Below are 12,307 nucleotides of genomic sequence, written 5' to 3' on the forward strand. Positions count from 1 at the left end.
AAACTAAGAGTGTGGTTTCATTAAATAGTGCTTTTAATCTGCATTAGTTTATGTGAGAAAGTGGTGGATTTTGTTTTTTCTTTTTTCATTCCAGTTTCCTTTCAGTTTCCAAATTAAATGCCCTTCTTAAATATTTGCAGAGAGTCTGAAAATTTTAGTGAGAGGAAGATTAACAAAGTCTCAGCAGTGTCTCGTGAGGTTACGAAGTACTGTCTATTGTCTGTACAGAAAAACCTTCTCACTTTTGCTAAGCCTAATCCCTGAATTTATGGTTTGCAATGCTTTGATTGATGTATTTGTCTTTCTAGGTCAGAGGTGTTGAATTCTGGTGCCCTTTGGATCCCCTGCCCATCTTGATAGTAATTTTCTTGGCCTCTCCTTGTGTATTTCCACCCCTCTTCCTTTCAGTCCATGCCAGCTCGCATTTCTTCTATGTTTCTGTCCTCTTAGCCTGGCATGGCAACTCTGACTTCTCCACCCTCTCCATGGTGACCTTCCGAGGGTGCCATCTCCCTATAGTCTTGCAGCGAGTTGGCACTGCCCCCCAATTCCATGGCAGAGACTGCTGGGAAGAAACGTCAACGGCATCTCCTCTGATGACCAGCTCAAGCTAATCCTGTTTGTTTTTACCAATGTAGTCGTGGCCTGCTAGTATGCAAGCCTGGGAATCTGCTGCTGCCATTTCCTGTGATGGCCGCTGTTTCTCTTTATCTCAGTTTCTTCTTCATCAGCCAGACTCAGCCAGACTTCCTTCAGAGGGGCTTTGTGTTTGAGAGACCTCGCTAGGAGGCCCATCCTCATCTTTGGAGAACTGGCAGCTGTCACAAGGCAAGGCTAAGAATGTTCAGTCTAAATATTTTTTAAAAAGAACATTTCAGTCTGAGGGTAAAACGTGATTTGGCAATGTGATTTCACTTGGGATGGTCACCGACTGTGACCAACTTCACGCTGGTGAAGCATTTAGAATGACTTAAATCATTTTCTAATGGAAAAACCAAACCTTTTGGAGCTAAAAAAAATTAAAAAGTGATTAGGAGGTTTTTTTCAAGAAATCCCAGATAGGGCATCATTTTCCTGATTCAGACCCTGTGAGCAAGAAAGGCACGGAAAGACTTCTGCACATCCTTAGCTCACGCAGTTTAAGTCGGCCACTGTTAACACAGCAACACTCACTGCGTTCAAAACACGAAACACTCTAAAGTGTGGAATCCCGAGTTTTTGCCATTGTTGATAGGATAAAGAACCCATGCCCATTCTTCAAGGCTACAAAACCCTAAATTACTTACAATACAAAACCGTGCTCCTGTCGAGCAGCTGCTACAGCTTCCCTTACAGAGTATTAGAGTAAACCAGCCCCGTTCTAATGCTCTCATGATTCCCTGCTGGGTGGCCGTGCACACCTATGAGCACTCTGGAAGGCCACTGACAGCAGGAGCTCCTGGGAGCCTGTGTGTTTAAATATTAAAATATGACCCAGTGTGGAACTGGAATCATTTTCTTCAGGCACAGGAAAGCCACATCTTTTTTTTTTCTCCTTCTGCTATTACCTTTATAAGGCCTTGTGTAAAACTGTGTCCCAAAGAAGAGATTTACTTCTTTAACCTCATCAGTAATATTCACCATTAATACAAAGGGTCCCCTCAGATGGGACTTGCACCTGCTGGGAAGGTGGGGCAAAGACTATGAGTCCCACCTCCTTCCAGTAGAGCTACCTGGGACACCGTGTGATTATGCTCTGAATCACTAAGGGGAGGCCTGGGTCCAGCAGCTAAAACACCTGCTTCTGAGACAGTCAGAAATTCCACCCCATCCCTGGCTCACATCCTGAGCCGACTGTGCCCAGGGAACTTTGCGGATCCTCAAGTCAGGTTTTGAATCAGTGCATTTACTGTGGGTTTTTTTTTTTTTTTTTTTTTAATCCTGGAGGGTATTCAAATGTTTGCAGTATGTCCTCTTCACACTCACACTGTTTCTAGCTGTGGATCCCAGAAGAGTAGTTCCAGGAATGGGGGCTAATAATACTAAGGGCGGAGCTCCGCCTCCTGCCTCCGTCCTCCTCTCTGGGGGTCTGAGGGTCCAAGGCTAGCCTCTCACTATTGCTGAATGCAGTCGTTAGAAACCATTTGGACCAGAGCACAGAAGCGTGGTGACCAGGACCTGGGAACACAGGAAATGAGGAGATGTTGGTCAGTGGTCCAGACTTGCAGTTCAGTTCTGCAGGTCTAACGTACAGCAGGGAGCCTGTGGATAATACTGTATCGTGTACTTGAAATCTGCTAACAATATTGTATACTTGTAACTGGCTAAGAAGGTGGATCATAAATGTTTTCACCACCAAAAAAAAAAAAAAAAAAGGCAACTGTGAGGTGATGGATGTGTTAATTAGCTTGTACATGAATGTCAAATCACATCATACACTTTGAACATAGAGAATTTTTATTTGTCAATTATAGCTCAATAAAGCCAGGGGAAAAAAGAAATGTCTGAAACCAACCTGGGGTCCAGTGAGCCTCGGTCTAGTGCTCTCTTGATGATGTGGATGGATAATGCTTCTTAGTTCCTATCTGTAGAATGGGGATATATTCATATGGTTATGAACATCGGGTAGAGTGGGGATATGTCAGTTATTTGGAATGTGGACTGGCTCCTAGTAATTTGTAATAAGTGTAAGTTATTACCAACACAGGTCACTGCTGGCCGGCACTGTGGCGGGGCAGTCTCTGTGCAGAATATGCAGATAGTTGTGATACGGCAGTTGAAGACATAGAGTGTTAACATAAGGAGAAAAAATAATGAGTAATATACCACGAGGAGGGGCAGGCTGTCGGCAAATGTGCCAATGCCACGGGAAGATGGGAGCCAGCAGGGCGGAGAGGACTGGAGGAGGCTGGATAAGAGGGTGTCCAGGCGTGGGCAGAGCACAAACGGGACGGGGAGGAAGGGAGGTCTGTGCCCGGATATTGCGCCAGTGCGTGCACCACGGGGGTACAGTAACGGGTTGGTTTGTAAGCAAGCACGGTACATGCAGCCTTGAGTTTCATGCAAATAATATTAACCCTAATTCTGTAGGCTCTGGGTAGCCATGATACATTTTTGAGTAACAGTAGTAGTTGGAGAATATAGCATCCGATGGGATGCAAATCTGAAAGCAGTCAGTGGGTGGGGGAGAGCAGAGGGAGAACTGCTAGGCAAGAAAGGAAACCGAGAAAAGGCTGGATGTCTACAGCAACGTGCGAGGGGCACCTACTTCCACCGGGGGGTCCTGGCCCAGATCTGCCAGCATCACCCAGTCCCCAGGGCCTCCTAGCCAGAGGCAAACTTATCGCAGAGCCTGTAAAGGTTAAGCCCGAGGACCCCTCACTAACAGAAGCCTTCTCCCAGGTCTTGGGGGAGGTCGTAGCTGTGTGTTCACTTGGTCTTTTACTGCCTGTGATATTTACAGGTGCAAGATGTTTTATACAAGGCTGCTGTCTTTCACTCCTCTGACGTCCCCTGTCACCCGCTCCTTTTATTAAGGACAGGTGATTATCACCCGGCTTAAGGGGACGCTTTCCAAACAAGGTTAGTGGAATATGGTGCACGGCGACTTCTGTCTAGGATGAAGTGCATCCTGATGTTATTGCTCTCAAAGGTCCAGGGCTCCGGAGGTGTGGGTGGCATGAAGGAGAAACCTGGAGCTCACGGCTCGTGTATGGGAGCCCCAGACTTGACACGAAAGCAGCCTGAGGCTTTTTCCACACTGCAGAATCCTAAACATGCAGGTCCTATTTCCAATAATGCTACAAGTTTAAGTAAACATCTAAAAACTGTTTATAATGTAATTCTGCTTCCCCGTGCTGGAGAAAATAAATATATTCTGAGCCTTGCTCCTAAAAACTAATGTTATTAAATCCTTGTCATGGAGAGTCGTGATCAAAGAGCTTGCAGCCAAAAGATGCAGGGCATGTGAGTATGATGAAGGAGGGCCAGTGATCAGATTAATAAAAATAAGATCTATTCCTTTTAGATGTGATTTTTGTGGTATTTGCAGTTTTAAAATATTTATGACATTTTTCTCATTAGAAACAAATATTGATTTTTTCATAATTCATATTAATTTATATTAATGTTATAATTTTGCATTCTTTTCCTAAAAATGGCCTGGGTTGCATTCACATCAGGTGACTGACATGGCCTCCTTAGGGGAGCCACGTGCCCCTCTGTGGCATCAGGGCGTCACTCCCCGCTGTGCTTCCCCGGGCCTGTCACTAACCCTTCACAACCTGTCCTGCTTGGAGCGGCCTTGGTCCTCTGGGCTCTGATGTGGCTCTCTGACTGCTGCACCCCTCACCTTTCCCACTTCAGCCTGGTGGTCTGGGGACCAGATCTCGCCCGGCCAACACAGAGCTCCCGTCTTGCCAGCAGGGCCTCCTTGTCTGCAGGTGTCTGCCCTCCCCTGGTGTGGGGCCTTCACAGGGCACCCCAGACCCCACGGTGTACCTGTCCTCGGGGTGTTAGTCTTTATATAAATCTAGCACAGTGCCCCACAAAGGACTCTTAATAAGGGAGGCGCCTGGGCTACGCTGGGGAGAATGCTCAACCAGGCGGTCAGACCTTGGGAAAACCCTTGTGCCCGTGAAGCAGGGACAGGGCCCCGGGGAGAGAGGGAGGCCCAGCATCAAAACCATGTTTCCCAGGACAAATCCGAATAAATAACACATGAAAGAAACAAAAAACATGTATTTGAGTTATACTTCCATACGTGAGAAGGAAGAAATAAAACTCGTTTTACTCTAATCACTGCATTATACATTGTTAGAGAAGAAATCTGAACAACCTTAAATTGGCAAGGGCCTATTGCTACCATTTTGTAAAGAAAACAGCCAGTGGCTTCTTTTCCTGATTTGTTTATCTAACTCAAGCTAACGAGCTAAGGCCCAATAGGGGGAAAGAGGCTCCGTCCCCAACAAGTGTCTGCTACAACCAGAATCTCAAGGGTCCCATCCTGCGCTAATCTCCTTTTTCTCATTTGGCCCTCTTCTTTAATAAAGGAAGGGGCAAAAGTGTGAGGAAATAATTTCCACATTTTCTAGAAGCTACAGATGGATATTGTGAAGAAGCGTGATTTTTGTTCTGTTTTGTCAAAATGCCCCGCGTGTCGCAGTCATTCATGGCTTATTTGGAAATTATTGAGCTCTGCAGTGACTGAAACAAATCATGAACTTGGGTTGTTCAAACCTGATGGTTTACATTGGAGGGTCCACACGAGTTTCATCCGTGAGTATTTCAGACACATTACTTTCATAGCATTAAGGAATTATGTAGAATCTTTATTTTCAGATAGACATTGTAAGAATTTTTTTTCTTTGCCAAAACGAAGGATGATTAATGCCATTACAAAGAAAGTTTATGAGAGAAATAAAAATATTTCCCTGTGGGTGGGAAGTGTTTCTTCAACATTCAGTCAAATGTAGACACAATAAAACATCCACACCACGCACAGCCTCACTCTGCGTTAAAGTGGCGTTTGTGGCAGGATTTCAGAATGAAGAAGAGGAGCTTGCACCCCCAACACTGTGGGACGCTCCCCTCTGCTACAGGGAAAGAGCACGGCCGTGTGTGGGATGGGGGTGGGGATTCCCGCCTTGCTCTGCAAGCTTCCACCTCGTGGGTGGTTCTCGAATACGTCATGCAGAATTCAGACCTATGAAAGTCCTTCCAATAATGGAAGATGGGACACAGGAAGAAGTCATCCCATCATGTTCTTCTTGCAAAAGTAAGATAGAGAAATGAGAAGAAACAGGAAAGTTAGTTTCAAGAGGGAAAGGCTAGCTCGAGGCAGGGATACGGAAATGTAAAATTTCAGAGTCGGAAGGTTCCTTACATTTGATCGAATCTGACACTTGCATTGTACGTATGAGGAGACTGAGGCACAGGAAGGTAAAGCGTGTCACACAGTTTGTGAACAAGGTGCAGGTATAGGACACTTCTGCAGTGATGTTCTTCCACATGTCCTGAATCTAACACCCAGACTCAGCTGCTGCGGCCCCTCTCAGTCGCATCCAGGGAAGTGGATTTGGGCTGCGAGTTTAGAGTAATTGGTACTTAGTAGCTGTGTGACTGGATGAAGGTTACTCAATGTCTTAGGCCTCAGTGTACCCTTGGAAGGAAGGGTGGTCATTGTCTCTGTGTCAGGAACCCAGGCGCCTGTGCCTCCTGGGAGGGACGCTGGAACATGCCTTCCATCCAGCCCTGTGCTGTCCCGATCTCAAACTACATCTTAAAGTGCTTTATGGGGAAGGGGCACAAAATGCTCCTTAATGGGGATGGAGAGAGAAGATAAGGAGGAAAAGGACAAACAAGAGGGTCCCCGTTTGCTGGTCACTCTTTGTCTTACCTTGTGTATAGAATGAAAAGGCCCATTCAGAAATTGTTAGTGGAGGGTCCGGTAATTCAAAATACTTTTGATATATTGAGTAATGTTGGCAAAATTCTTCAAGTTTTCTGAGTTTCAGTTTCTCTGTTACACTTAGGTTAAACAAGCAAAAAGCTTTGAACAGTTTCAGATTCTTTCCAAAATTCCGATGGGGCTTTTATAGAGAATATTGGTTACTTTGACATTATTGATCACATTGGCGGGCCCTGGATGTGCTTGGGAGAACATTTTCATCCTTCTCTTCTCATTCCTCAATCCAGTAAACCTGTGTTCAAAGAAAGAAGGAAGTAAAACTTAAAAATGCCCATATATGCCTCCCTGACCATTCTCACACACTGAATTTTACAGTATTGAATATGTTCTCTGTGCCAATATAGCCTGTTAACATTTTAGTCAGAAATCATCGTTAAGTCCAAATCCCACCAGGATGGAGGGAAGGCGGCTGTCAGCTCACAGTCTGTTCTGCAGGGAAGCCTTTGAACTTGCTGCTTCACCATCTATGTGCCTGGCCCACGCTACACCTCACTGAGGTCTTGGCTTCTGTATGGCCTTCCCATGTCCCCAGCACCTGCACAGCCCAGCACCCTTTCCCTCCTTTCCCACTCTCAGTCTGGATGGGCTCCTCTGACAAACTGCTCTGGATGCTTCTCACCCAGGGCCCGTGGTTCACGTGAGTCAGCAGAGCTCTGCTCCACACGGTCCCTCAGGGCCTGAATGGGTGAGCAGGTCCCACAGGGTTCTTCCGGGGCCCTCCTAGGAGTGGCACACACCACTCTACCTGTGTTTCACCTTCTCATGAGTGCGGTGGTCACACCCAGCCCCAAACGGGGAACAGTCCCATCACACGCCTCAAGCAGGGAAGCTGCGGTATTTGGCAAACAGCACCAATGAGTGTCATGATCTGTATCTAGCCGCTGAATATTAGCCTATCTCTTTCTCATCAGAGAAAAATGCACTTCTCCCATCTTCAAGGGAGGCAACTCAAAAGGTCAGCCTTGTCCTGGCCCAAGGTCAAGGTTGTGTATCCATCTATATACCTGTCCTGGGAGAGACATCAAGTCTGGATGTGGTTTTCTTTGACCCACTGACCTGTCAACGCAGAAGACCTGTCTGACCTCCCTCCCGCTCCAAACACGCAGTGTGTGTCCTGAGGTGGAAAGGGCCAGCCTGAGTCCCCACTCGGCACATCCTGATGGGCTGGGTTCCCGGAGGTGAGGTTTTTCTTAGATTCAGCTCTAATTCTTTCCCTAGGGCAGGGCCCCTGAGGCATGTTTTCTCTCGGACTCCTACCTCCATTGTCTGGGAATGTATTCTTTTTCCGTTAACCATTTTTGCCATGGTAAAGTGGGCGTTGGATAATACACCTGCTTTGGGGTCCAAGCAGAGGCTGCCGTTTGCCCATGGAAGACAGGCAGGCAGCAGTACCATTCAATCTCAAGTAGTCATTTTTCTTCCTGACTTGTGGTTCCTTTGGCAGAATTTCCTTAAAACTGAGCCAGCTTTCTACCTGAGGCCAGCTTCACATGTGCACAGCCGCATCTGAGTTCTTTTCTCCGGGCAATGCCAAGAGCTGCTGTGCATCTTTGCTTCTGCAGGCCAGCACCACTCCCTGTCCCTGGCTTTGCTCTGGCCCTTTCTCTCTGAAGTATAGGTATCTGGGCCCTACAGCCCTCAGTGGAAGGGCCACACCTAGTTTCTTTCCCTTGAGCCATATTTGCATAGTTAAAGACGTTACAGGGTGGCAGCCTAATCCATTTAGAGGCTTCAGCAATGGGTGTGATTATTTCTGCCACGTTGTTTCAGTAGGCTTTGGTACTGCAAGCTGTGCTCCATGTTCTGCTGTAGAGATGAGGACCAGAGGCACTTGCCTCTCCCAGCCCCGCCAGACCCCAAGTGCACTTTGTCTTTCTTTCCTCTTTTATAACAGCTTTCAAATCACCGGGTTCTTTTGGAGATAATTTCCTTCATGTGATAACTTACCAAGCACAGAGTATAGCACTGAACGCATTCTAATGACCATTCCTTTTCCCACCTCTGCCCAGAGAGCTACCCGCTCCGTAGACGGGTTCTGTCTCATTAGAGGTTTTGCCCATGTGAGACACCAGGCGTCTGGCCTCCAGTCCCACATTCGTGAGCCCTAAGCATCAATGCTACCTGCTTTCGTTTCGCTTCACCACTCTTTGAACCCCATTTTTGTCTCAGTCAGCACATGCTAGGTTATATGACAGAAGCACACATGCACACACTCATGCACGCTAACACACACACCTTCACTGGGTGGCTCTGGGTGCAGAGTCTGTCGGCGAGAGGCATGCCACATTTTGGAAGGTGGGAACGGGGCTGAGGGCACATTCAGACAGACACATGGGCACATTCAGACAGACACATGGACTTGGGAGGGTCTGTCTGGTTGCTGAGATACCACACATGACCTGCCATGGCTGCTGAGCCTCGAGAGGCTTCTGGAAAAGCTCGCCGAGAACCTGCTCCCAGCTGCCGCTTTCCTGCCGTTTGCTCCCCCAACTGCGCAAATGCTTACGCGAGACTCACATTGCCTGTTCCATAATTCCCTCTGTGCCGGATGCCTGGATACCTTTTGTTTCCTCTAACTTGAATCCTTAGTAATGCACCAGCCTTATTTTTGTGTGTGGCGTGGATGACCACCAGCCTGTTTATTTAAGGCCTGTCTTCCCTGAATAGAATATAAACTCTGGGAGGGAGGGGGTTTCTTGTTGGCACAGGGCTGGGTCTTCCTTGGTTTGAAAAGCGTGGCATACTCAGTGAAGCAAAGAAATGATGAATGAATGCATTAGTTAATGAAAGACCAGTTGAATTATAACCTAAAATTGAATTGCCTATCGCAGAAAGATTCTAAAATGGGAAACTCAATGGCAACGGTAAATATGAGATTTGTTGAGAATCACAAAATTCAGATTCTGCAAAAGTGATACATTTATAATATCTAATGCATAACAAAAATTATGAAAGGTATAAAAATCCCTTACAATCAGCCTCTACATCCCTCTTACCATGAACCTAAAATAATTCTTTAAACTGTGATGAGGGGAGTGGCCTCTGAGGTAGCCCAGTCTACAGGCACTTCTTTGGGTCTCCTAGAGTGCCCCAGGATAGAATCAGCCTTAACTATTTGATGGCTGCAGTAAAGTCTTACTGGGCACCGTGAACACTGCCGTGGCTTCAACCCTGGGCCTTTGCCTCTGTAATTTGTACCTCTTCAGCGTGCACTTGGAATCAGCACTTGGCTTGGGTGGCTGTCCTCTCTACAGTTCTTGGTTGTATTTTATTTCTTACTTTTCTTTTTGTTTTGCTTTTTGTTGTTTGAGAAGACTCAAGTACAAATAGTCATAACTATTATATGACCGAATATGCATGGATCACTTGCTCTCATTTAATCACTTCCTTTTATCTTCATAACACCTTGAGGAGGTGGACGCTATTGTGTCCCCCACTTTATAGATCAGAGAATCGAGGCTCCAGTAGGTCCTGCTACCTGTCAGGGCTTGGACTTGTGAGCCTAGGGTTTGCCTCCACACCCTGAAACAGATTCTACTGTCTCCCTTAGCTCTTCTTCACACTTCATATATTTATTGCAACTTAAGATTTACATTAAGTCACATGATGTTAGTATACTGTTGACGAATAATGTTGGTCATCATTCACTGAGTGCTTGCCATGTTGAAGCAGTCAGTCTCTATCAGAAAGAGAACGGGGAGGTGAGGATGTCGACATGGAGAGAACACAGAACGTTTGACAAAGAGAACAAATTATACAGAACATTTATTAACAGAACTGCCTTGCCTCTCCTTCTGCTCTGTTTCAGGAATACCAAATTGACATCTTTTTTGCTCAGACCTGGACAGATAGTCGCCTTCGATTCAACAGCACAATGAAAATCCTCACCCTGAATAGCAACATGGTGGGGTTGATCTGGATCCCAGACACCATCTTCCGCAATTCGAAGACCGCAGAGGCCCACTGGATCACCACCCCCAACCAGCTCCTCCGGATTTGGAATGACGGGAAAATCCTTTACACTTTGAGGTACGATGCTGCGTCGATCTTTGATTACTCCTGATTTAAAATGGGATCCTTCTTTTGCATCGTTGTAGGAATGAGACCCACTTTTCATCTCTAAGTCTATTCTCTTTCCCGTGAGCCATGCTACAGCGACCTGAGAAAGTTGGCCCTCATGCCACACGGGTAAAAATAAAAGCACACAGGTGATCCACAGAGAATATAAGCTCATTTCTTCAGAGTCCATTTCTGCTGGAAGTAGGCTGTGAAAGTTATTCTTAATACATTTACACCGTGGGTCCTCTCACCTAGGAAAAGACAGATGTCGGCGCCCTGATCAACAAGCGCAGTTTGAGTGAATCTGAGCCCACAAGGAAGGTGGGGAGAGTGGGCCCCTTTCCCAAGCACATTCCTGAGGGAAGTGGCAGCTCCCCGGAGTGTGTCCTCCCAGAGGCAGGGACGTCTTCGAAGAAACCCAGAGAGGGAAGGGAAACTGAGCTTCCAAGAAGGGAACTGACTCACCCACAGTCACCACTGGGAGCCTGTCTCTCCCAGGTCTTTCTGCTGGGATGGTCAGAGTCTAACTGAACACACAGCAACACAGCACTAGCAATGACGGGCCTCCACACTCCTGTCTGCTCGCCCAGCACAGGGACTGGACGCTCCCTCCAGCAGTGTCCTTTGAGCAGTTGGTGCTGCTCCAGAGGGCACTGCACTCCCTTCTTCCTGATGGCTCAGAAGTCCTGGGTGCATCTAGCCTTTGTTCTCACGGGCTCGCTCTCACTGGCCCAGGGCACAGGGCTCCTTCTTGCACCTGCTCTGTGGCTACATCTCCCCGCTCTGCTCTTTCTGCCTCAGGGCTTGACCCCGTCACTTTCCTCTCCTTACCCATCCTTACTGGCTTAGCTTATCCATCCTGAGAATGAAAGCTGTGTGCGTACTGAGATTTCCACAAGGAGAAATCTGATTTCCTAACATTAAATAAATGTCCACAGCACACACATAGGCCCAGATGGACTTTAAAATAAGCAGACAGTGAGAGAGCGTTAAAGTTTCAGGGAAATCCTCATTTTGCCAGGGAGGGAACAATTACAGCAAAGAAAAAAAAAAAAAGCCACAGCTGGAAACTGTGCTGATGAAATACGTTGAGCGCTGGGGTTTGTAGAAGTTGTCTCCTCGTCAGTTGTACGCCATGCACCGGAGACTCTGACATGACATAAAGCCTCAGCAAGCCAGGGCCAAGACCCAGCCAGTTCTGGGACCCCGTGTAGACACTGAAGAATGAGACTGCTGCCCGGGGAGGAGGCAGCGCCCCCATGTGGCAGAGCCACCCCCTGCCAGTGAAATATGGGGCAGTTGTCCAAACAGGAAACCCCCCGATGCGTGCATTAATTTGACATAATAGCTGTTTAGATAAACACACCAGTTTCCAAATGGAGGAAGGATTTAATTCAAACAGATTGACAACAACAACTTATAAAACAACAGTTGGTTTTGTCTCCTCTCTGACTTGGCGTGTATTTCTAGACACAGTTGGAATTTTACTAACTGGAATTCTCTGAGCCACTGATAGTTAAAAGCAAAACAAAATAACCCAACATGAAAGCAACACAGCACAGTCTCACCGTGAATGGTTCCCTGGCCAAGAGTGAGCCGCGTGTGCTGCCCTGGGTAACGGAACGGCCCTCCCCATCCCCACACGGGGTGCTGTAGCAGCCGCCAGCCTTGCCCTGTGCTGTTTGCTGACCTGGACTGACGCTTGGCTCTTCCGCAGGCTCACCATCAATGCCGAGTGCCAGCTGCAGCTGCACAACTTCCCCATGGACGAGCACTCCTGCCCGCTGATTTTCTCCAGCT

General features: G+C 47.2%; 1 protein-coding gene across 1 annotated transcript in view; it reads left to right on the plus strand.

The window, feature by feature from the left end:
• Positions 1-12,307, plus strand: part of GABRG3 (gamma-aminobutyric acid type A receptor subunit gamma3) — a 558,654-nt gene that overhangs the window by 336,545 nt on the left and 209,802 nt on the right. The window contains exons 4-5 of the mRNA XM_023190437.2: positions 10,257-10,477; positions 12,225-12,307. Of these exons, the coding sequence (XP_023046205.1) occupies positions 10,257-10,477; positions 12,225-12,307 (304 nt within the window). The remainder of the gene's footprint in view (positions 1-10,256; positions 10,478-12,224) is intronic.

The sequence above is a fragment of the Piliocolobus tephrosceles genome, chromosome 6 (genome assembly GCF_002776525.5).
Source record: "Piliocolobus tephrosceles isolate RC106 chromosome 6, ASM277652v3, whole genome shotgun sequence".
Taxonomy (NCBI): Eukaryota; Metazoa; Chordata; class Mammalia; order Primates; family Cercopithecidae; genus Piliocolobus; species Piliocolobus tephrosceles.